Below are 25,196 nucleotides of genomic sequence, written 5' to 3'. Positions count from 1 at the left end.
GGAAGATGGGGGGGTAAGCAGGGTGCAGGAGCGGGGGGCAGGGGGACACCCTGACATTAGCCCCCCTCTTCCTTCCCTCCTCCCCGCACAGCAAGCGGGAGTCTCAGGTAGCAGCTCCAAGGCAGAGGGCAGGAGCAGCACATGGAAGTGGGAGGAGGGACAGCTGGACTGCAGGAAGCTGCTGCACAGGGAACTTAGGGGAGCAGGGAGCTGATAGGGGGCCTGCCGGTCCACCCTGGTTCCAAGCCCCCACCAGCTAGCTACAACAGGCTGCTCTTCCTGCAAGCAGTGGACCAAGCAGGCAGCTGCGAAACGACGTTAGAAGAGAGCATTGCACAACTTTAAATGAGCATGTTCCCTAATTGATCAGCAACATAACAACACGTTAACCGGGACGACTTTAAGTGAGGAGTTACTGTACTTGAATAATAAGAATATAGCAGTAGGAATATACTATTGACCAGGATGTTGGGGATGATTGTGAAATGCCCAGGGAGACTAGAGAAGCCATACACACAGAAAACATAATAATAATGGGGATTTTATATTGACTGGGAACATGGCATCTCACAATGGGATGCGGAGATACATTTTCTAGACACCATTGATGACTGCTTCTTGTAGCAGCTAGTCCTGGAATCCACAAGGGGAGAGACAATTCTTGATTTAGTCCTAAGTGGTTCACAGGATCTGGTCCAAGAGGTGAATATAGCTGAATCACTTCATAGCGACCACAATGTAATTACATTTAACATCCTTGTGTGTGGTGGGGGGTGGGGGTGGGTGGCATACCAAAGAAACCTACCACAGTAGTATTTAACTTCAAAAAAGGGAACTACACAAAAATGGGAAAGCTAGTTAAATGGAAATTAATAGGTACAGTCACAAAAGTGAAATGCCTGCAAGCCTCATGGAAACTAAATAAAAATACCATAATAGAGGCTCAAACTATCTGTATACCCCAAATAATAAAAACAGTGGGAGATCAAAAAAGTGCCACTGTGGCTAAATAACAGGCTAAAAGAGGTGGTTAGAGACAGAAAGACCCTTTAAAATTGGAAGTTAAATCCTACAAAGGAAACTATAAAGGAACATAAACTATGGCCAGTCCAGTGTAATTAGGTAGGCCAAAAAAAAACTTTCAGAGAAACTTGCAAAAGACAGAAAAACTAGCAGCAATTCTTTTAAAAATACATCAGAAGCAAGAAGCCTGGCAAACAAGCTGTGGGGCAACTGGATGATCGAAGTGCCAAAGGAGCACTTAAGCAAGATAAGGCCACTGCAGAGAAGCTAAGTGAATTCTTTACTGAATAGGACATGAGTGAGATCCCCATACCTGAACCATTCTTTTTAGGTGACAAATCTGAGGAATTGTCCCAGATTGAGGTGGCAGGTTTTGGAACAAATTTATTAATTAAAAAGTATTAAGTCACCAGGACCAGATGATATTCACCCTAGAGAGTTCTGAAATAACTCAGATATAAAATTGTAGAACTACTAACTGTGGTATGTAACCTGTCGCTTAAATCAGTCTCTGTACCAGATGACTGGCAGATAGCTATTATGTGCTGATTTTTTAAAAAGGCTTCAGAGGTGATCCTGGCAATTACAGGCTGGTAAAGCCTCACTTCAGTACCAGGAAACTGGTTGAAATTATAATAAAAAACAAAATTATCAGACATGTAGATGAACATGATATGGTGGGGAAGAATCAACATGGTTTTGTAAAAAAAAAATTCATGCCTCACCAATCTATTAGAACCTTCTGAGGGATCAACAAACTTGGACAAGATTGGTCCAGTGGATACCATGTACTTGGCCTTTTAGAAAGCCTTTGACAAGGTACCTCACTGAAGCAAAGTAGATAGTCATGAGTAAGAGAGAAGGTCCTGTCATGGATCAGTAAAAGACAGGAAACAAAGGGTAGAAGTAAATGGTCAGTTTTCAGAATGGAGAGAGGTAAATAGTGGTGTCCCCCAGGGATCTGTATTGGAACCAGTGCTGTTCAACATACTTATAAATGATCTGGAAAAAGGGGTAAACAGTGAGGTGGCAAAAATTGCAGATGATACAAAATTACTCAGGATAGTTAAGTCCAAATCAGATTGCAAAGGGTTACAAAGGGACCTCACAAAACTGGGTCACTGGTCAGCAAATTGGCAGATGAAATTCAAGGTTGATAAATGCAAAGTAATGCACCTTGGAAAACATAATCCCAACTCTACATACAAAATGATGGGATCTAAATTATCTCAAGAAAGAGATCTTGGAGTCGTCATAAATAGTTCTCTGAAAACATCTGCTCAATGTGCAGCAGCAGTCAAAAAAGCTAATAGACTGTTAGGAACTATGAGAAAGATAAGATGACAGAAAATATCAGTGCCACTATATAAATCCATTGTGTGTCCACACCTTGAATACTGCATGCAGTTTTTGTCACCCCATCTCAAGAAAGATATATTAGAATTGGGAAAGTACAGAGAAGGGCAACAAAAATGATTAGGGATATGGAACAGCCTCCATATGAGGAGAGATTAAAAGACTGGGACTGTTCAAGTTGGAAAAGGGACACTAGGGGTGTATGTATGATAGAGGTTTATAAAATCATGAATGGTGTGTTATTTACTCCTTCACGTAATGCACAAAATAGGGTCACCACATACAATTAATAGGCAGCGGTTTCAAAACAACCATAAGTAAGTACTTCATCCCATAATGCACAGTCAAGTGGTGAAACTTGTTGCCAGGAGATGCTGTAAAGGCCAAAAGTATAACTGGGTTCAAAAAAGAACTACGTATGTTCACGAAGGATCGGTCCATCAATGGCTAGTAGCCAAGGTAGTCAGGGATGCAACCCCATGTTCTGGGTGTCCCCAATCCTCTGACTGCTAGAAGCTGGGACTAGACAACAAGGAATGGGATCATTTGATAAATTGCCCTGTTCTGCTCATTCCCTCTGAAACCTCTGGCACTGGCCACTGTCGGAAGATAGGATACTGGGCTAGATGGGCCAACTGGTCTGGCCCAGTATGGCCGTTCTTATGTTCTTAGGGTCTAACCAACTACACAGACTTGGTATTTAGAGATAGACAGGTAAATGGGGTCTCTTTATCAGGCTCTGTTTCTGAATTCGAGTGTTAACTATTTTCTGATACTGAGTTACACTAATCACTGGTATAACGGCACTGACTTCATTGGAGCTACAAAATGGATAAATCTGGCCCACAGTACCTGTTAGAAATGGGTTACACTGAATTTGGGGCTCTTCATGATAAGACAGCCTGTCTTTCATTTGCCCACATAGTCTAAGTAGACATCATTTCAGGAATTGTTATACTCTTCCTATATTCAACTTTAAAAAAGACACCATTCCATCACTGCAATTTGAGTTACTATTTGGAAATATGATTCTCACTGACTTCTCATTATTATACCATCCTGTATGTTTATATTGATGCAGTATCTGTACTTTAACAATTGCGATAAGTCAGATGATATAGTTGTATTAGCACATTCAAAAGCTGTTTTAAAAACAAATTGGGTATGCATTCATTTACTGTTTTGTTTAATCCATTATTTTATGTGCATACAGAATAGTCTAGGTTCTGAACACAGCCATTTAAATTATTTGTGTAATACTTAAAGCTACAGGATCTGGAAATACACAATACTGTTAATTAAAGTATTTAAATAAAGATAATTAAACCTGGCAGGAGAAATGCAATAGCATACAGAGAACTTAATTAGAATGGAAATCAAATTAAATAGAGAAAAGACAAAGAAACTGAAAACCGATTACTTTAACTCTAACAGTAATATCTTGGATTGATGTAGCAAACTTTATCCCAGAGGATTACAAAGCACTGTTATTTAATAGCAGTAATACAAGATATACCCAACCCATAATGGAATCAATTCAACCCACCACTGAAAGACACCCTACCTATGGGGAAAACAAAAATGGTAAGATTCACCAAGGTATTTGGCACCTAATTCCCATTTATTTCAAGTTTATTGATTTTACAGTTAGGTGCCTAAATACCTTTGTAAATCCGACCCAGAAGCTCTTTAAGAGCTCACAGAAAAAGGAGCATTTTACTACAGGAAATGGTGAAAAAACACATAACTGCACTGGAAGTCTAGGATGGGAGAAATTATCCAAATTGGAAATCACCCAGATCAATGATCACCCAGATCAACGAGATACTCTTTTTCAAAAGGTGTCATTTGCCTTCATTAGATCAGTAGTTGACAGGAACTCTGACAAGTTATAAAAGATACCGACACCAGTACACTCTACCCTTATAATTTGTTCTGTATTGATTCAAAGGGAAGAATGATTAGTGAGTTACCAGCACCACTTCCGATAGCAGCCTTGAGTTTTCATTGAGGATCTTCTACCCAAATATAGACCTGGCAATCATATTCAAACCAAAGATTACAATGTAAGTAACCTTTTCTTTTTGGCAGCCACTTAGCTGCTGATTTTCTTAAGTATACCCTCTACAAAAGCTAGGCTCTACCCCCATCCTAGTAGTCTCAATAGCAAGAGATAGTGTCCAAGACAAATCCAGGTCTCCTCTGTGCACTTGGTAATGACTAGCATCTATCTTCTGACCATAGGTGGTGTTCTGAATAACATATTTTAGCCTTTGCTATATGAATAAACCTGTTAGGTATGGTGAATTGGACTGCATTTTTTTGACAGCATTACATCTATGTATGTTACAACACAGCAGAGATTTTAGGAGTGGAAATAAGAGTGCTCTGCAGTATATATGATGACATTTCTCTCAATTTGTTCCTTATTACTGAACAGGATTGTGAGTGTAGTCGACTTCCTACATTCTGCTTAAAAATTCACCTCCTATCATCCTAAATGTAGTAGTGAACAGGAGGTACATGTAGAAATCCTGTTATCAAGTGATGGGATGTGTGTGTATTTTGGCCACACACTGCTTTACAGATGTAACCTGAAATCCCTATACTCTGAAGTCTAATGTAGAAGTCAGGGTATATTTATGGTACACAATTTTACATGATTTTTGTTAATTCAACAAGATTTGAGACAGTGCACCCCTGTGCATGCTAAAAGACTGTGGCATGTGCCTTGAGATTTAGCATAACTGACCAAAGAATGAGAGTTTCAAGACAGTGCCCCCCACACCCAGGTCTCCTACCAGGTCAATTCAGTCTGTTTATTGAAGAGACATTTTTGTGTGTGAAAAATCTGTGTGTGAGAGAAAATTCTACCCTCAGGAACCACACTGGCAAATTAGTTGCTAGTGTAGAGAAGCAGGAGTATAATAAATACCAGAAAGATGGAATTACTTTGTGAATTTGTGAAAAACCCAGAAGAAACTTTTTTTTATTCTAAAATTATGTCTAACTGACTCCTGTAAATATCTCAGCAGTAAGGTTGGATATAAAATACTGAACCAGGCTAGGGCTGGTCCTAAAATGTCTCAAAAAGCAGAGAATTAAAGATGTATAGTACCAGGAGCAGAGAATGAAGAGGTCCAGAGAAGGGCAACAAAGATGGTTAGAAGTTTGGTTGGATACACTGATAAAGGATTACAAAAAATTAAGATCTATTAGCCTGGAAATTAAAAAGCAGGGGACCTGGCTGAGATCATCAGAACTATGAAAGCATAGTGAAATCTGGCGAGTCTCTTCTTTGTAGCCTGTCCTATAACAGTAGAACACACACACTTGATGAAGTTAAGGGACTGTAACTTTAGAACAACTAATGTACTTTATGCATGGTTTAGTAAACCCATTGAAATCACTGCCATGCGGGGTCACAGAGTCAATGACTGCGACTGGGTTTTAAAAAAAGGGATGGATTAATTTTATGAGCACCAGTAAAATGTGTAGCTGTGTGCACATTAAGATAATGATATGGGTAATCAGATCTCATACTTCATGAGAAAAGCTGAGCACCTCAAGGTTGAAGAAGGGAATTTCTTCCCATGGGGTTACAATGCACAGCTGTTTACCGATGGGCTCCATATCCCCCTGAAACACCAGCCATTGCACTGCTAGAGGCAGGATGCCAGCAAGATAAATTATGGATCTGATCCATGATGTAGTGAATCATGTGCTCCTAGGTTTTGGCTTTGGGTAGAGTTTGGTTTTATAGTAGATCGTGCATTTATGGGGGTTCCCACCTCAGTCTTTTCCTGCATTCCTGGCCCACCCAAAACTCTTACAGTGGCTAGGGTTGGGTGAGCAGAGAATGCAGGATTGGGGCTTTCATGTAAGCCTCTCACAGCATGCAGCTAGCTGTAGGCGAAGAGCAGAAGGCACAGTACTAGCCTATTCTCGACATGATCAAAATACTGACATACCAATACACATGAAGAAAACTACTGTAAAGAATCTATAGTGACATAAAAAGTCTAGAGTTTCTAAAAATGAGATATTTCAACCATCCTGCATCTGGTGAGTGACTAATTGGTCTTCACCAGTCTGACAAAAAACAAGCACTTCTTGTTTTAACACTATTTAAAAAAAAAATCCAACCAAGTTACAAAAATCCAACCTCGCCTTACAGAACATGCTCATCACTTTATAAAATGGAAAGACCTTTCAAAAATACCCACAAGATACAGTTGTTATGGGTAGAAAAAATATTTTCTACTTCGTTGTGAGACTTAGTAGAAATATCTTTATCTCTCCACTGTTCTTCAAGATTTGTTTTTCCTTTCTTTGTTAGATTTAATTAGTCTGCATCTTCCAACCTGAATGTTTGATATAAGGTCTGCGTAAGTAATATGACTCATTTTAACCCGGAAAATGATCTATTTGCAATTCCATATATGCTGTTAACAAATCAGTTCCTACAGACAAAGATACAAATTGATGCCATCTGAACAAAAAGGATGAAGATTTAGACCAACACCACAGACCAGCTGTGCACTCTAGCGTGGGCAAGTACATTAAGCACTCTAGGATAATTAGATATCATGGTCAAAAATCCCAAACTTTTGTTTCCAATCATCATAGAAAACTATACACTGACCAGCAATAATGTCAGGAAAGGAATTTTCTCCTACTCTTAATGTAAACGTAGTACAATTTACTAAATTAATTATGGGAATTCCTACTTTTCTCTGATATGTTATATATTGTCCACTGTCAGAGGCAGGACACAATTGTCTGATTTGTTAAAGGAATTCCTATGTTGCTACAGTACATATTATCCTTTAATCTCACCTGAACTGTCTGTAGAGTCTAGGATTTAATTTAACCTGTATTCTAAAGTACTGTTGGGTTAAAACGAGGCTGTGACACATTCACTTGCCAAACCTTGGTTATACATTATAGGTCAATCCTGCTTTGACTGAAGTCAGTGTCAAAACCTTCACTAACTTTAACGGAAGTAGGATTTGATTTTGTTTGGGAGGTCAGAATACTTAATAATAATAATTGCCACTTAAATAGTGCCGTCCATCCACAGATCTCAAAGTGCTTGAAAAAATGGGTAGGCAGTATCTCCATTTGGAAGATGAGGAAACAGGGGCACAAAGGTGACTTGCTCAAGTCACACAGCAAGTCAACAGACACACCAGGAATAGAATCTAGGCCTTCTGAATCCCAGACCAGGGTGGCCTATTCACTGGAGCTGGCTAAGTGTTATAAATCAGTATGTTAAATAAAGCCATCAGGTTATGGCTCTTAACTTCATAGATTCTAAGGCCAGAAGAGAACACTGGGATCATGTAGTCTGACCTCCTACATCAGTGGTTCTCAAACTTTTTGTATTGGTGACTCCTTTTGAAAACCAAGCTCTGAGTGCGACCCCCCCTTAGAAATTAAAAACACGTTTTTGATATTTAACACTATGTTAAATACTAAATTTAAACCCTATTGCTTAAAATGAATGTACCTTTTCTCATTGCTTTTAAATTAAGACTAAAGCACATTTTTATAGAATTAAATATAAGTGGAAAAGTTATTTTTAAGTAGAATTTTATTTTAATACTTGACAGCAATTAATGACCTGAAGCAGCCAAAAATCAGTGAGATGGATGATGCTGCTTATTTGACACAAGAAGTTTTATTGTTTTAGAAAGGGTGCATCTGATGTCGTCCTTCACATCAAGCCGGTTTTGAGATTTCATCTTTATTGTGAAAAGGCTGGAGAATCCACTCTCGCATTCGTAGGTAGTGGGAAATAACAGAAGGACTTTCAGGGCCATTTCAGACACCAGTGGGTATTCACTTGCAACTGAGCACCAGAACTGGTTTGGAGGCAGCTGTGTGAATTTTTCTTTCACTTCATCTTCATTGATCATGTCGATAAACTGTTCCTGTGTGTGAATATTGTCAGTAGGTAACTGCTCAGCTGTCACACTGAAAGGGTCTTCACCAGGGACTGAAGTGCTTTTGGTAGGGCTGGGAAGTAGTGTGAGAACTCTTCATGAAGGGCTCTCAAATGTTCACTGATCGCTGATTTGAGAGCACTATCAATGTTAACTTCCTCCTCCTCGCTGAATGAGGAAAGTGTCGGAAACATGCCGTATCTGTCTGTGTCCAGCTTCCTGCACCACAGATCCAACTTCATCTGGAAGGCTTTGATTTTATTAGTCAGGTCTATTAATGATGAATGTTTTCCCTGAAGTGACAGGTTGAGATCATTAAGGGTACCAAAGATATCAACTAGGTATGCCAAGCAGAGAAGCCATTTCTTGTCACTGAACATTTTGTTCAGCTCTTGTTTCTGTTTTTGCAGGAAAAACTCTGCCATCTCTTCACGAAGTATAAAAACGTGCTTTAATGCATGTTCCCTAGAAAGCCATCGGACTTGAGTGTGGAAAAGCAGAACTTCATATTCACCACCCATTTCATTGCAGAGCTCTCAAAAGACTATTCAGAGCATGAGCTTTAATGTAGTTCACTGCTCGTATAATAACATCCACCACAGCATTAAGGCATATTGGCAATGTCTTTGCAGCTAGGACTTGATGATGGATTCCACAATGAGTGACAATCACATTAGGTGAGACACACTTTACCTTCTGCTGAAAGCCAGACCGTGCACCCATCATTGCTGGAGCACCACAGATACCACAAAGATTTTTCCGTTCAATGCCACTGCTTTCGAAAAAAGCATTCACCTTATTGAAAATGTCCTGTGCTGTTGTGGTTGTTTCAAGTTGTTCACAGAATAAGAACTCATCCTTAACATTCCCCCGGCATTAACATACCGTACGAATGCTATCAGTTGTGCATAGTGAGTAACATCAGTAGTTTCATCAAGTTGTAGGCTGAACATACTGAAAGCAGAATCTTTAATTTCATGCACAACTTGTTTTTTGATATCTTCAGACATCTCACATATTCTGCATTTCACAGTATCATTAGACATGGAAAGCATATTCAGTATTTTGGCAGTAACATTGCCAACCATAAGTGCCACAATATCTTTGCATGCTGGCAGAACAAGCTCCTCACCTACTGTATGTGGCGTTTTGGTACGGGCAATTTGTAGTGACACAACGTAAGAGGCTTCCACCGCTGAGGATGTTTCCTGTTAGAAACTTCCATCAGCATCAAGCCTGGCCTTCTTTGCTGCTGCTTCTCTGTGTTTGAAAAAAATCCCTGCTTCAATTTTTATGCTCAGGATGTTTAGTTTCAAGATGTCACTGCAGTTTGCATGGTTTCATTGATTCAGCAGACAAAACTTCACAGCAAATGACACATTGTAGTTTTTCAGTAGCAGAGGTGATGATACTGGTAAAACCAAATTTAATGTAAGACTCGAGATACTTTCATTTTTTAGCGGTTTTAGCAGTACAAGCGCCCATTATTGTCAGGAGAAAGTTTGCACGTGTGTGTCTGACTGGTAATTAATAAAGTATTTGTTCAGCTGCGAATCAAGCCCTCTAATGTTGTCCCAGTACCAGGGCCAGCCAAAGGAAAAATGGCGCCCTGGGCAAACTTCTATTTGGCGCCCTTTCTTTGGAGGTGGAGCGGAGTTGGGGGCTCACAGCCAGGCAGCAGGGTCAGGGCTCGCAACCGTACACCAGAGTCGGGGCTTGCAGCCACGTGCCGGGGCTCACAGCCATGCGCCGGGGTCCAGGTCGGGGCTCACAACTGCGCGCTGGGGTCGGAGCTCGCAGCCACGCATCCCTGTTGGAGTTGGGGCTCGCAACTCACAGCTGCACACCCGGGTCAGGGCTTGTAGCCCCGCGGCTCCACACAGAGGTCGGGGTTCGCAGTCATGCGTCTTGGTCAGGGCTCACAGCCCAGCGCAGGGGTCAGGGCTCGCAACTTGCAGCTGCGCACTGGGGTCAGGGCTCGCGACCCCCCACAGAACTGTGTCATGACCCCGGTTTGAGAACCAATGTCCTATATCATATAGGCCATAGAACTTCCCCAAAATAGTTCCTAGAGCATATCTTTTAGAAAAACATCTAATCTGGATTTTAAAATTATAAATGATGGAGACTCCACCATGACTCTTGGTAAATAGTTCCAATGGTTAGTCTCACTGTTCAAAATGTACACCTTATTTCCGGTCTGAATTTGTCTAGCTTCAACCTCCAGCCATTGGATCTTGTTTTACCTTTCTCTGCTAGATTGAAGAGCCCATTATTAAATATTTGTTCCACATGTAGGTATTTATAGACTGTAATCAAGACATCCCTTGACCGGCTCTTTGTTCAGTGAAATAGATTGAAGTTATTGAGTCTATCACTATAAGGCATGTTTTCTAATAATTCTCATAGCTCTTCTCTGAACCCACTGCCATTTATTCACATCCTTCGTGAACGGTGGTGTCCGGAACTGGACACAGTATTCCAGCAGTTGTCGCACCAGTCCCAAATAAAGAGGTAAAATAACCTGTCTACTACTACTCTAGATCCCCTTGTTTATGCACCCTAAGATTGCATTAGCTCTTTTGGCCACAGGGGGAGCTCATTTCAGCTGATTATCCATCCCTTCCCCTCAAAATAGGGTTACTAATTTTTGGTTCAATGTATTCCTGGAGGTTTCATCACATGACAATCTTTAATTAAAGATTAATCTTTAATTCCTAGAGGGTTGGCAACTCTACGCTAAATCTTTTTTCAGAATCACTACTTCCCTGTAAGTGTGGCCTACATTTTTTGTTCCCAGATGTATGTATTTACATTTAGCCATATTAAAATGTGTATTATTTGCTTTCACCCAGTTTACCACGTGATCTAGATCGCTCTGAATCAGTGACCTGTCCTCTTCACTATTTACCACTCCCCCAATTTTTGGGTCATCTGCAAACTTTTATCAGTGATGATTTTATGTTTTCTTCCAGGTCATTGATAAATAGCATAGGGCAGATAACCAAACTCTGCAGGATCCCATTAGAAAGAGACCTACTTAATGACAATTCCAATCTTGTACAGCACACAACACCTTACCCCCATTAAAAAGTTTTTCATATGTGATTTCAGAGTGATCCTATCTGGACCTCAGAAAATCGGAGTTAGTCTATCAAAAATTAAGAGAATCATGAGGTTAGAACACATTTTCTTTGTAAAAATAAAAGTGGTACAGAAAATTATATGCTAAAATATGCAAATAGCATATCTGCTTTGTAGAAAAAGCAGAGGAATGCACTGAATTCATTTTAAATTAATTCAACATGAGTATCTTTGGAGCTTAAACACAGTCCTCAGGAGAATAAATGCTGCATAATGTGAAATGCTGGAAAAGACTTGAAATGCACCCACTAAAAGCACTTTTTACTGCAGCATTCACACAAGAACTTTCTAGATGATAAGTTCAGCATGTAATTTGTGAAAATTAAAACCTGTTACTAGAAAATTACTCCAAGTACAAGACTTAAATTATTTAAGATGTCATTTGGTTGCCACAATGAAGAGTTTTTACTAAACAGGAACTGCATAAATTTCAAGCCACTTACCATAAATATTGATTTTTTTCATTAAGCAAAAATATTGCACACATTCATATTTTCATACAGAGATGTGTGAAGTGAAGAATCCATAGAGTAGGGATTCTGAACACGTGATGATTTACAAATATTTCTAACTAATTCACTTTGGCACAACTTGTCAAAGAAGCAATCACAGGTACTTAATTAGACATATGCTAAGAAGACTGAAATTGCAAATACTTTAAGCTACCTATTTTTAATGTCAAGTACTCGATGTAAAAGGAATATTGTTTGAGTTGCACACACACTAAGGGGAAGCATACACTCAGTTAAGATGAGAATGTCATTAAATACCACTTTCTCATCTGCAAGTAGTACAGTGGGTAAAATTTCTTGGCCTCCAACTAGAACAGCTAGTGCAGTGATCCTATTAGTTCCAAGGATAAGTAGGGTCCAGATGGGTTAGTATTTGGATCAGAGACAGGCAAAGAACAGCTAGGGGCAGCAGAAAGAGATGGTGATGATTCATCAGGTAGCACTCTTTCCACCTAAATCAACATGATGTCCGGGGGCACTTGTGTTTCTGGAGGAGCTGTCTTGTGGTTGAGATTTAAAATTAGAGTCCTGGCCATTTGCAGTTATTAAAAAAAAACAACCCAGCCTTTTTGCAGGTATCAGTTGGCCGAATTCCACTTTGGGTAATTACATTCTGCCTGTCTATACTCCTCCTACAGTTTCAAATGAATGCAGTCTTCTCCTTCCCTTCCTGACCTGAGCAGTTGTTCAATGTTGCGGAGTGTAGTTATGTAGCTGCTGTATTTCACATCAGCAGCAGATGATGATATGATCCCATTCCCTACATAGATTTTGAGAGTGTGGGATTCTTTTGAGTTAAAGCGACAGTATAAATCCAAATTCTTAACAAGTAATAATATAATAATATATCAAGGGACTTTTATTCTGAAAGATTCCAAAAAGTCCTGCAAGTTAAATTCTTCCCCCAGATGCATGCTGTACTCAGCTCCACTGAAATCATGTGCAGGCATTCCAGGGCAGGATTTTGACCTACATTAGGGTTACCAACCGTCCGTATTTCCCCAGACATGTCCAGCTTTTTTGTCTTTAAATAGCCGCCTGGGAGGAATTGGTAATAAGGTTAAAAGGTCTGGGATTTTTCCCCACTCCCACCCCTGCAGAGTGCAGCGCGGCTGATTGGGCACCTGGGCCTGACTGAGCAACTCCCATTGGCCTCCAGCAGCCAGAGCCCCTCCCCAGCTCCCCCTCCCCCCCCGCTGCCTCAGCACTCTGTGGGGGAGGGGCTGTGCGTGGGGCAGCACGGCAGCGTGTTTTGCCCCCACGTGGAGCCAGCGTCTGACCGGCATGGGCCTGGTAAGGGAGTCCCGGGGGGCAGTCAGGGAGCAGGGGGAGGGTTGGATGGGTCGGGAGTTCTGAGGGTCCTGTCAGGGGGCGGGGAGTGGTTGGATGGTGCATGGGAGTCCTGGGTGTCTGTCTGGGGGTGGGGGTGTGGATAAGGGTTGGGGCAGCCAGGGGACAGGTAGGGGGTATGGTCCTAGGGGGGCAGTTAGGGGCAGAGGTCCCAGGAGGGGGCAGTCAGGGGACAAGGAGCAGGAGGGTTGGGGGTTTTGAGGGGGACAGTCAGGGGGCGGGAAGTGGGAGGGAGTGGATGGGGGCAGGGCTCTCCCCCCCCTCCTCGTTTTTGATTGTTGAAATATGGTAACCCAACCTACATACAGTATATACTGCACAGGAATTACTCCACCCAGTAGCAGAATGGTTCTCAGATAGAAACAGGCAACTGTTTAGCAGTGCACAGCAACACTTCACAACAGTCTGGGATAGGAATGATGAAATTCACCCACGTAAGAGTGAATTTAAGCCCAGTAACAGAGCTCCAAGGGCTGCTGGAGAAATCCTCTCCATGCAGCACAGATTTTTTCCCCGCTCCAGTATAGACACTGTTCCTTCTCCCTCCACTTATATAGGATGGGACCTCAAGATCAGGGATCATATCTTTCCAGTGGCTTCAAGATCTGTGTTCACGTGGATGCAGTGGCCTTAACACCTCAGGGACGTGAAATGCAGGAGCTGAGATTACTGTTCCAGCTCATAGCTGGAGTAGTAGCAATGTGGGCTTTAGCCATGTAAGGATCAGTGAATAAGGGTACCTCATAAGCACTGTTTTACAAAAAAGAATAAATCTGTAGCAGCAGTGAGGTATGACTGTGTCCTCATTTGTTTTAAGTCTATTCTAGCCATTAAAAGAGACAGGTCCTAACCAAACAGAATATTTCTTATTTAAATAGAATATAAGTATACCTACTACATCATATCAACCAAAGAGCATGAGTAATTTCCGCGCCCCTCCCATAAATTCCCAGTGTGGTACTTGGGGAATTAAGCATGTGACAGTTGCATTTGTTAGCGGATTTTGTGTACAGCTTTGCTCCCAAGACAGCACAAAAGATAATTCAATACTTAGTTATTTTCTTTAAAGTCTGGAAAGCTTGCTGTGAGAAAGAACTTTGTGCCCACACAATCATGCCCCAAAGCAGCAACGCTAACCGCCAGACAGAGCATTTCAATAAAGCACAGTGCATATCAAAGCATTCAATCAGGAAATGACAGAATTCTGATGTGCTTATAAAACATGGAGGGCTTTCAAAAACAAACCAAAAAAAACAAAAAACTACCACTGAAGTTACATGAAAATAGCAACAACTTGTGAAGTTATTTTCTTCAAAATCTTAATATTGATTGCTCACAAAGCTTCCTGTGCATCTCTGCCACGGTCAAGGGAGTCATGTTCTTCCTTGATCAGAATCCCATTACATTCTGCTATTTTTTTCTTCTCAGTGGAAAGGGATTATTTATTCTAAATATTAGTCACATAAAGTCTTAAACATGAGAGGCAATGATCAAAGTGCTGCAGCGGTAGTTTCAGTAAAGTAAGATGACCAACTGCTGAGATTTTAAACATAGGGAATAATCCCAAAATGCTACACCCAGCAAATCCCTTTCCACTCAGATGGACTACACTGTTCAACACAGTAATATTAGTTTTCATCTAATGAAATCTACTATAGCTGCAAAATTCAATCTATAGCTGGAGAATGCATAAGCCTTAATCGTTATTTATTAGTATGCACTAGTTTCCATGCTATGTCTTCTTTTTGCACCTGAGGAACAAAGCATTTCATTACAATAAACTCCAGCTATGCAAAATATAGCCATGGGAAAGATATAGAATATAAACTCCAACTCTCGGCTTCCTCTAACAACACTATCTTTTCATTGTAGTGTTAAAGCAGGGAGAGAACAACAGTATTTCACTCTGGCAGCACTTTCCGAGGGAACAATTATGAGCTATAGAGAAACATGGTGAAAAATGCTAAAATATTTAAGAAGGGAACTTCATTTGCCTGCTGCAGTATTTTACAATGGCTTCAATTTCACATCGCTTGCTCTTAACAGTGCTGATGGTAGTGTTTGGACCTCCTCTCACTTCTTTTGGAGAAGTGACAAGATTCACAGTATTCCCATGATCAGAACAAACACCATAGATGGGTGGGATGGATGGCACACTATGCACATGCATGGAACAGTGCTGTGACATTAACTCTAGATACCAGCATCATGGTGCTGTTCTGGGCATGTGCGCTGCCCAGCCTCTCCCCTTGTGATGCTAGGGCCGAGTGTTGATCTTACCAGGTAGGGGCTCTTCCTGCCCTCTGATCTCACCTATGCTGACAGAGCAAAGATAATAATAGAACCTGATGTGCTGCTGTCAAAATGTCAACATGGAATGCCTTCAAAAATGCTCAACCCTCAGTTGGCAGTTCACAGATATTCCTTGAGTAAAATACCTCCTCCATTCCCCCACCCCCAATGCATTAATCGCTTACCCCTCCCCTCCTGCAAAATACTGTTTCATACTTGCCCCCTCCCAAAGCCAGCAACGCTTTCATCCTCAACCTCGGTCCAAGTACCTCTTGACTCCCCACGAGGCACCTCTAGGTAGATCCCCTTTCTGGCAACTGTTTCTCACAGGAGTATCTGTGTTGATAGGCAGGTTGTCCTGCTCTTTCTGGCTGACTGTAGGAGGATTGACTGAGTGCGAGCAGGTACCTTCCCCGGTGGAGAACTCAGTAATTATTTGGGGAATGGGTCTTCCTTAATTCTTGAGGCTGGAAGGTTCCCCGGACTGGAGGTCTTGCTTAGCTGGTCTGTCTCTGGCTTTTGGGGTGGGAAGAGGATGGCATCCTGCCCATATTGGTGGGTGAGGGTCTGGGGGTCCCACACTCCCATAAACAGCTTTTTGGATTCTGGGCTGGATTGACAGGCACCATCGGGTATAGGGATAGAGTGCTGTGGCTGAGGGACTACTACTTAGTGTAAAGTATCAGAGGGGTAGCCGTGTTAGTCTGGATTTGTAAAAAAGCATCTGACGAAGTGGGTATTCGCTTATGAAAGCTCATGCTCCAATACATCTGTTAGTCTATAAGGTGCCACAGGACTCTTTGTTGCTTTCTACTTAGTGTAACAGCAGCTTTCTCTCCTGGTCCTTGGGTGTTGCTAGAGCAGCTGGCCAGGGGGAAGGAGAGAGAGTTGCAAGGAGTTTGTCATATGCCCTCTATGCACCCTCTGCACAAATGTCCGTTTGTTTCCACAGCACACTTTTTAAGGGTATGTCTACATTACAAACCCAAGTCGACCAATACTAGTAGTAATTACTGCGGTGGTGCATGTTCACGCTACCCTCCTTGGGTCGGTGGGGAGCGTCCTCACCAGGAGCACTTCCACTTACCTAAGAGGGGCAGTGTGGGGCGCTGAGAGCCTGCTGGAAACTCTCTGCCAGGAGCCTGGCTGCCTCACAGGCTCCTGGGCTCCCAGCAGGCTACCCCCGCCCCCGTGTGCCATGTTCCCCGGGGGCAGGGGGAAGCCACCCGGGGCTTCTCACCACCGGGAAGCAGGGTCTCTTCTGGCCAACCACCCCCTGCTCCCTGCCTGTCTCTCAGCAGAAAGCAGGTGGGGGGCTGCTTGGGCTTCTCACCCCGGCTCCCAGCTGGGAGTCAAGCCCAAAGCCACCCCGGCTTCTGGCCTGGCTCCCAGTTGGGAGCAGGGTCTGAAGCTCAGCTCCCAGCTGGGAATCGGGGGAAGACCCCCAGGCTTCTCACCCCAGCTGGAAGCAGGGTCCAGCCACCCAGCTCTCCAAGGCAGAAAGGGCTTTCTTGTCAATTTCACAGCTCCTGCTATAGTGTAGATGCTGACATAATTAGGTTGACAAACTATTTTAAATTGACCTAACTGTGTAGTGTAGACCAGCCCTTAATCTCTTCCAGCCATAAGTGGTGGGAGCTTAAGTGATGCATGGAGCCTCTGTGCAGAAGTGAATTTCACCCACAGGGAGGGTGTCCACTTGCCATACAAAACTGTCCACAGGTGTGTCTGAATGCCAGGAACTTTGGAAGTCTCATTGGAGGTTGAGGAAGTAATGAATAATTTACAATAAAAGCTATTCTGGTATTTAGAATGTGCATTAAAAAAGAGGGACATACATGAGAGGGTTTGTTCAGCATAATGTATCCAGAAGCATGTGGGAATGCTCACCTGAACAGTACATACTTCCTTAGTGCTTTTAGAAAGCTTTCAAGTTGGAATCAATAGCTGCGTGAAATGCTGCTCCTGCACGCACTGAATAAATAACTTAGGTATAGCATGTGGTGTCACTTCAGAAGAGTAAATCCTGCTTTCAGCTGCACTCAAACAGCCCACTGAACTCAACAGGAACCCCACCCCACCGCACCCTAAAGTTATCTCCCAGGGCCTGATGCAAAACCCATTGAAGCCAATGGGAAAAATCCCACTGACTTCAATAGGAGATTGGGTCCTAACCAGGGCTGGCTCCAGGCCCCAGTATGCCAAGCGCGTGCTTGGGGCAGCATGCCACGGGGGGCGCTCCGCCGGTTGCCGGGAGGGCGGCAGGCGGCTCCGGTGGACCTCCCGCAGGCGTGCCTGCAGAGGGTCCGCTGGTCCTGTGGCTCCAGAGGACCTCCCGCAGGCATGCCTGCGGATGCTCCACCGGAGCCGTGGGACCAGCGGACCCTCCGCAGGCACGTCTGCAGGAGGTCCACCGGAGCCACGGGACCGGCGACTGCCAGAGCGTCCCCCGTGGCGTGCTGCTGTGCTTGGGGCGGCGAAATTGCTAGAGCCGCCCCTGGTCCTAACAGAATAATTCAGGGAGGTTGAATAAAGGTGAGAATTAAAACATGGCAGCTTCCACAATCCTGTCACTGCTGTATTAGTGCTCCTGGTGCTAACATGGTGTTAGCTGTGCCTCTTCCTAACATCCCTCCCGACACTGGCACTATGCACTGGTCCTGCCTAAAATATTAGATAAGCTGGAGAGGCAGAAGTAACAGTATGGCATGGCCTTTATATATGGAGGAATTTGATTTCTCTCTTCAGACAAGTTGTTCTTATTTATTGGTTTTATTTCATTTTAAATGATGAGACGTGTTTCTCTTTTCAATTCCTGAAGGATTTGGTTTTTCATCTTAGTTTCAGAATAAGGAAAGCGGAAACCTACTAATTAAGAAGCTTTAAAAAGGGTCCTTTAAACATATAAGCATATAGACATATATACCCATACACACATACCCTTAAATACATCCCTTGTTTATCAGCAGTACTGAGATGTAGTACTGGCTCTACTAAGCCACCGATGAGCTGAAAGAGTCTTGCACAAGACTTTGGGAAAGAATATGCAAAGAACAGGCTTCATTTCTGCTGCAGAAGCCTGGGGCAACATGAAGCTCCCCCAACACTTTTCATGTCAAATGAATCAGTTACAGAGGGTATCTCCAAGAATCATCTAATTGACTGCCTACACAGTCGTCAGTCTGGCACCATGCACAATGGTGTGATAATCATAGAATCAGAGGACTGGAAGGGACCTCGAGAGGTCATCTACTCCGGCCCCCTGCACTCATTGCAGGACTGAGTATTATCTAGACTAGAGGTGGGCAAATTATGGCCTGTGGGCCACATCTGGCCTGCGGGACACCCCTGCCCAGCCCGAGCTCCTGGCCCGGGAGGCTAACCCTCGGCCTCTCCCCCGCTGTTCCCGCTTCCCCGCAGCCTCAGCTCACTGCACCGCCAGCGCAATGCTCTGAGCAGCAGGGCTCTTGCAGAGCCGCAGCCTGACCCGGTGCTTTGTGCTGCACGGTGGCGTGGCTGGCTCCAGCGGGTGCCTGTCCTGGTGCTCTGGATGGCGCAGCTGTAGCGCTGCCAGCCACCAGCGCTCCAGGCAGTCCGGTAAGGGGGCAGGGAGCAGGGGGGTTGGATAAAGGGCAGGGGAGTTCAGGGGGGGTGGTCAGGGTGTGTGAGGGGGAAGGTAGGGGTCGGGGTGGTCAGAGAACAGGGGGGTTGAATGGGAGCAGAGGTCCCGGCGGGGGAAGTCAGGAATGAGAGGAGGGGTTGGATGGGGTGGCAGGGGGCAGTCAGGGGCGGGGGTTCCAGGCGTGGTCAGGGGACAGGGAGGGGTGGATGGGGCGGGGTTCCAGGCGTGGTCAGGGGACAGGGAGGGGTGGATGGGGCAGGGATCCTGGGGGGGGGGCCATCAGGGGGCAAGAAGCAGGGGGGTCAGATAGAGGGCTGGGGCCTGGCCATGCCTGGCTGTTTTGGGAAGCACAGCCTCCCCTAACTGGCTCTACATACAATTTCGGAAACCCAATGTGGCCCTCAGGCCAAAAAGTTTGCCCACCCCTGATCTAGACCATCCCTGACAGGTGTTTGTCTAACCTGGTCTTAAAAATCTCCAATGATGGAGATTCCACAACCTCCCTAGGCAATTTATGCCAGTGCTTAACCACCCTGACAGTTGGGAAGTTTTTCCTAATGTCCAACCTAAACCTCCCTTGCTGCAATTTCAGCCCATTGCTTATTGTCCTATTCTCAGAAGTTAAGAAGAACAATTTTTCTCCCTCCTCCTTGTAACAACCTTTTATGTACTTGAAAACTGTTATATTCCCTCTCAATTTTCTCTTTTCCAGACTAAACAAACTCCATGTTTTCTAGACCTTTAATCATTTTTTGTTGCTCTTCTCTGGACTCTCTCCAATTTGTCCACATCTTTCCTGAAATGTGGCACCCAGAACTGGACACAATACTCCAGTTGAGGCCTAATAGCGTGGAGTAGAGCGGAACAATTACTTCTCGTGTCTTGCTTACAACACTCCTGCTAATACATCCCAGAATCATGTTTGCTTTTTTTGCAAGTGTTACACTGATGACTTATATTTAGCTTGTGGTCCACTATGACCCCCAGTACTCCTTCCTAGGCAGGCATTTCCCATTTTGTATGTGTGCAACTGATTATTCCTTCCTAAATGGAGTACTTTGCATTTATCCTGATTGAATTTCATCCTATTTACTTCAGACCATTTCTCCAGTTTGTCCAGATCATTTTGAATTATAATCATATCCTCCAAATGACTTGTAACCTCTCCCCATTTGGTATCATCCGCAAACTAATGGTGGACAACTGGTTATAATGGGGATTAGTCCTCCTTCACTGAAGAAGGTGGCTAGATTTGCATGACTCCTGAGCATTGTATGAGGCTGCTGGTTGCCTCATGCAGTGGTCTGAATGGGGCTCTGACCTTGGTTAGGCTTTGGAAGGGCTGTGATAATCCAAGCTAATTAGGCTTGGGCAATATTAGAATACTTTGGATTTGAGTATTGAAAAGGAAGGTCATCGGTGACAGCTTGACGCTATATAGCCTTCCCCTTTGTTCACTGCTGCCAGGACAGGTTGCCCTTAGTAGATATCTTGTTTAAAATAATGGTTTAATAAAGTTGATTCCACTTTGGCTACATGTTTATTCTTGTCTCTGTCCTCCCACTCCTTACCATTTGCAGTAATCACTATTTGCTCTTCTGGAAGGCCCTGTTTATTTCTGATTAAGTGAAAAATGGCGATAAGTATTCAAAAGTCTGATGGCAGCTCACCTCTTTCAGTGAGAGACACAAGGTGGCTGAGTCCAATAAAGGTGTTGGTCCAATCAAAGATATTCCCTCACCCATCTCATCTCTCTCATATCTTGGACCCAGCACAGTTACAACTATTTCAGTTCAAGACAGCAGTGCTTCCAAAAAAGTATTTGCCTAGATTAGAACACCACCTGACAGACACTCTGAGCAATAAACTTAGTGAACATTACATACTTGAGTGAGTCTTTCCAGTGTTAATTTACATAATTTGACATAATTACAGATATAAACACTCGACGAAGCCTTGGGAGCAGGAGTGTCACTGAAGCCTACACTTCATCAGCTCACACTGCATTTAGCACATTTATAAAGCTGTAGACTAGTATGGAAATCAGCTGAGGGTCAGATCAGCTGGATCATGATTAAATACCCATCATATAAGAGTTTGAATGACTTGAGTGCTCCAGGAACTTTTGTCTTGCAACAAAAAACAAAACAAAAAAAGCCCCACACCAATTTTCCTAATGTTTATATCCAATCACTTTTCACATGTAGGACCATATGTTGAAATGATTTTCAGATACAGAGGGCCAGATTTTCCTATCATATCAGTTCTATACCAATCTAAGTCAATTCAGTGGAGTGACTCCTGATTTACACTAGGGTGAGACAGACAAGATTCAGACTCAGCCCTTTACATTTGTGAGGCCCATACTGTATATTTAAGATACTTAGCATCTATGTGATGATGAGAAGCCAAAAGGTTTTGCCTACATTTAGAAGCAACTTTTGAATATTTGGTACAGAGACTTAACCAGAATAAAATCTGGTAGCAGACTTTCTATGGAGAGGCATAGGGAGCAACTTTGCTATCAGTTACATTCGTGTAAAACCAGAATAACTCCACTGAGTTCACTAAATCCACTAACTGCATCCTTCTAATTGAGATAATAATTTGGTTGATGATAAAGCCATCATGAATTACATTTTAAAAATGACTATATTAAAGTACTGTACTGTGGACATATCATGGGCCAAGATTTTCAAAACTAACTAGTGATTTGGGGTGCCTTACTTGTTGAGTGCCAAAAACAAGACACCTTAAACAGGTCACAATTCCAGAGGGTGGATGATGCTCATCACTTATTGAGAATCAGGTTCCTTAAGTGTGCTCAAAACTGAGGTGCCCAAAAATCACTAGGCGCTTTTGAAAATCTCGGTCACGTGTTTAAAAATATTAATGCATTATTATGTTAACAATAAAAATCACCTATGGAGAATTTCTTGACACTGAATAATTTGAAACTCTTATGTTCCAACTAAATCTGAAACTTCCCAATACACATATTAATAGAAAAATAATACTGTATAATAAAAATTAACTTACTCCTTATACTACCTACACTTGTGAAAGTTGATACATTTGTACATTACTATAGTTTCTTCTTGATCACTCCTTTTATCCCTTATTTTCTTAGAAATTTGATTACTCATGAAAGAGGCCAGATTGACAGAACTTTCTCAGGGGCAGTGCAAGACTGGGAAATCAACTCCTCCAGGAGCTAAAGAACTTCACAAACCCCATTATCTTCCACTCCAAGTGCCAGGCACATTTCTTTGATCTTGCCTTCTCTAACATAAATACATAGCAACTGGTACACTAAAACACAACAAAAAACAAACAGACCCCTGAAAACTCTACCAAACCAAGACACTGCACTGCACACGCTTCTCTCCATGGGGAGAAGATGAGAGAACAATATATGACAGATATCTGGTCACCTTATGTAATGAACAATGGGAAAGCGCTCAGATACAACACTGATGTGTGGTATAATAACCCATATGGAACAGAACAGAATAAAATAGCCCTGGAAAATGAAGCCCTCTAGTTGTCCAGAAGAAATGAGGCATAGCCAATGGCAGTGTAACCTTCCCCAAGCTATCTCTTCAATGTGTCTTAAACCTGACCTGGTAGGACCTCCTCAGAGTGAGAGGGTAGAGCAACTTTTCTGTTGAGATTGCCACAGGACAGCTATAATATACTAAGAAACATCATCATCTATGCACTAACCCGGGTCTAATTCACACCAGTACTTCGAAGAAGAGATGGGTTCAAGTCACCACATTCCGATCCACATCTTAACACTCTTAATTCAGGACTGTTTGGAGGATCCAGGGTTCTGGTTTAGCCCATGATAAACATAGCAACCATTTGAAAAATGAGAATCTGGAATCAGCTTTGGATCTCAAACCACTCAATGTTTCCACCTGTGTTTGTATACGTGGCTTTGATTTGGGCCTATTTCTGGTTAGATGTAAATGACTTCATGTTCTAGAACCAGTTCCCTGTGACATCCAGTCCATTGTTCTCTCTCAAATATTATTGCAGTTTGGGATGGAGAATTAATTTCTGCATCTTCCCTTCTAAATGAAAGACTAATCACTGCTGGATTTCTATTTGCCCTGCCTTTACTACTACTTCATACTCTACGGTGCATTAAAATAATAGTGCGGGAAATAAATGAGCTCAATCCCCTTGTTATAAGGCCCCTGAAGGCCCCTTTCCTTTGTAATGATCTGCCCCTCAGGGCTGAAATAGCCCAAATTTGTTGATCTTCCAGGCATATTACAAAGGCCATCTCTTTGAGTTGGCTTTTGGTGGAAGGCTGAGGCAACTGAGGGCAAGATTTCTGTGTACTGGAAAAGTGCAACAGGGAGTTGTAAGCCATATTAGTCACATAATTGGAGATCAAATGATGTGTGGTAGGAAGAAATGCAGCTGCTTTGATTGATTTACTTTGCACTTCCTATGTTCTTGTGTTTCTAAATGGCATGTCAAGGGTCTAAATGGGATGTCAAGCACTTTGGATGGGCAACTTTGGGTGGGGAGTTTGCATGAGACAAAAGTTAACTAAATAAAACTCAATTAAACAGATAGGGAATTGAGTTTGATTTCCATCCATAGGCCCTAATCCTGAAAAGACTTACATACATGTTTAACATTAAGCAGGTGAGTAGTCCTAGAATGGTCTCACAGGATCAGGTAGGTCACTGTTAGCGGAGTATGAAATTTATCTTTTAATTTTGTTGTATTATTTAAATAATACCACATTTTCCATCATTAAACTAACATAATGAAAGCATCCCACTAACTGCAAATAGAGAAAACGGGGAATGCTATCTAACTGGTACTTTTTCAAAAAGTTGCCGTTTTATCCACGTGAGCCTATAAATTTTCACAGAAACTTAAAATGTAGTGGTAAGACTGAAGATACATTTTGATGTCCTTGCTGTACTATGGATGAGAGTTTTGCCTCTGAAAATGTAAGGTGTGTTTTGCAGGAAGTTATAGATGTTTCCTCATTTCAATTCCAAGACATAGGCCTGGAACCCAGGACACGTGCATTAGTTTTGCACTATTCTGGACCTTTCTGTCCTCCTATAAGTTTTCAAAACCCATTACCTTCATGAGGTAATTCTTCCCCCTCCCATTTTTTATGACCTGCATTATCAGAGTTCCCTGTGGGGATCATTGCCATGTCTCAGAACCTACAGAAGCATGAGCCTGTGCTTGCAGTCTTTAGGTGGGGCTATGAAATCCTATGGCCAGAAGCCAAAAACTACATTTAAAAATACATTAATATTTGAACAGCTCCAGGTCTAAAAGTGCTACATGAACATCAACGCCTACAGTCCCTGTGCAGGAGTCCTGATCACTGTGTAACATAAAAAAGTAAAGGCAGGAGCTTTCAAAATGTAGTAGAAGAAACAACAATGCTTTTCAGATTTTTTTAAGACAGCTTCCAATGTGTTCAGAGAAGTGTACTCATTTTACCAGATTAAATGTGAGCAACTAGAACACAATGCATCAATTTATCTTGGCAATCCTTGATTACTCTCATTAGTTTTCTTGTAGCTTACAGCATGCAAAACCTACTTTGCATCACATTATGTGTGCAGAAACTACAACTCTTTAATCACTCTGGGTATTAACAAAACAATCCTTTCTGAACAGCATGCCTTTAATTAATTTATCATAAAGAGACAAAAAAGTGGTTCCCCCTTCTCTTCAGAGGAAGTTAGGTTGTGGAAATTAACACTGGACTCCTTGGAATATTTACAGCACAGTACGGTGCTTCCACTACAGAATGGAAATATAGAAGGGAAAAGAAGACACAAATTCCTAACAAGGTGATTAAGAAATTTTTGAAGTTTATGTTTTGTTCTAGATTGTTGAGGGTGTGGAGAGGAGGGTTAATTAAAACTGTTAATTCAGCACTTTTTACTCTAACAG

At 42.6% G+C, this 25,196-nt stretch overlaps 1 protein-coding gene across 6 annotated transcripts in view; it reads right to left on the bottom strand.

The window, feature by feature from the left end:
• Positions 1-25,196, bottom strand: part of GALNT18 (polypeptide N-acetylgalactosaminyltransferase 18) — a 496,636-nt gene that overhangs the window by 9,988 nt on the left and 461,452 nt on the right. Inside the window, exon 11 of one of the 6 annotated variants that reach the window (XM_039538362.1) lies at positions 9,703-9,738. The exons of the other annotated variants lie outside the window; for them this stretch is intronic. Coding sequence (XP_039394296.1) covers positions 9,718-9,738 — 21 coding nt within the window. The 3' untranslated portion in view covers positions 9,703-9,717. Of the gene's footprint in view, positions 1-9,702; positions 9,739-25,196 lie in introns of those variants that run through there. 6 annotated transcript variants of the gene reach the window in all.

Source organism: Mauremys reevesii, linkage group 4 (assembly GCF_016161935.1).
Source record: "Mauremys reevesii isolate NIE-2019 linkage group 4, ASM1616193v1, whole genome shotgun sequence".
In the NCBI taxonomy this organism is placed as follows: Eukaryota; Metazoa; Chordata; order Testudines; family Geoemydidae; genus Mauremys; species Mauremys reevesii.
Note: the sequence above shows the minus strand (reverse complement) of the source record. Positions and strands in the feature narration are given on the sequence as shown.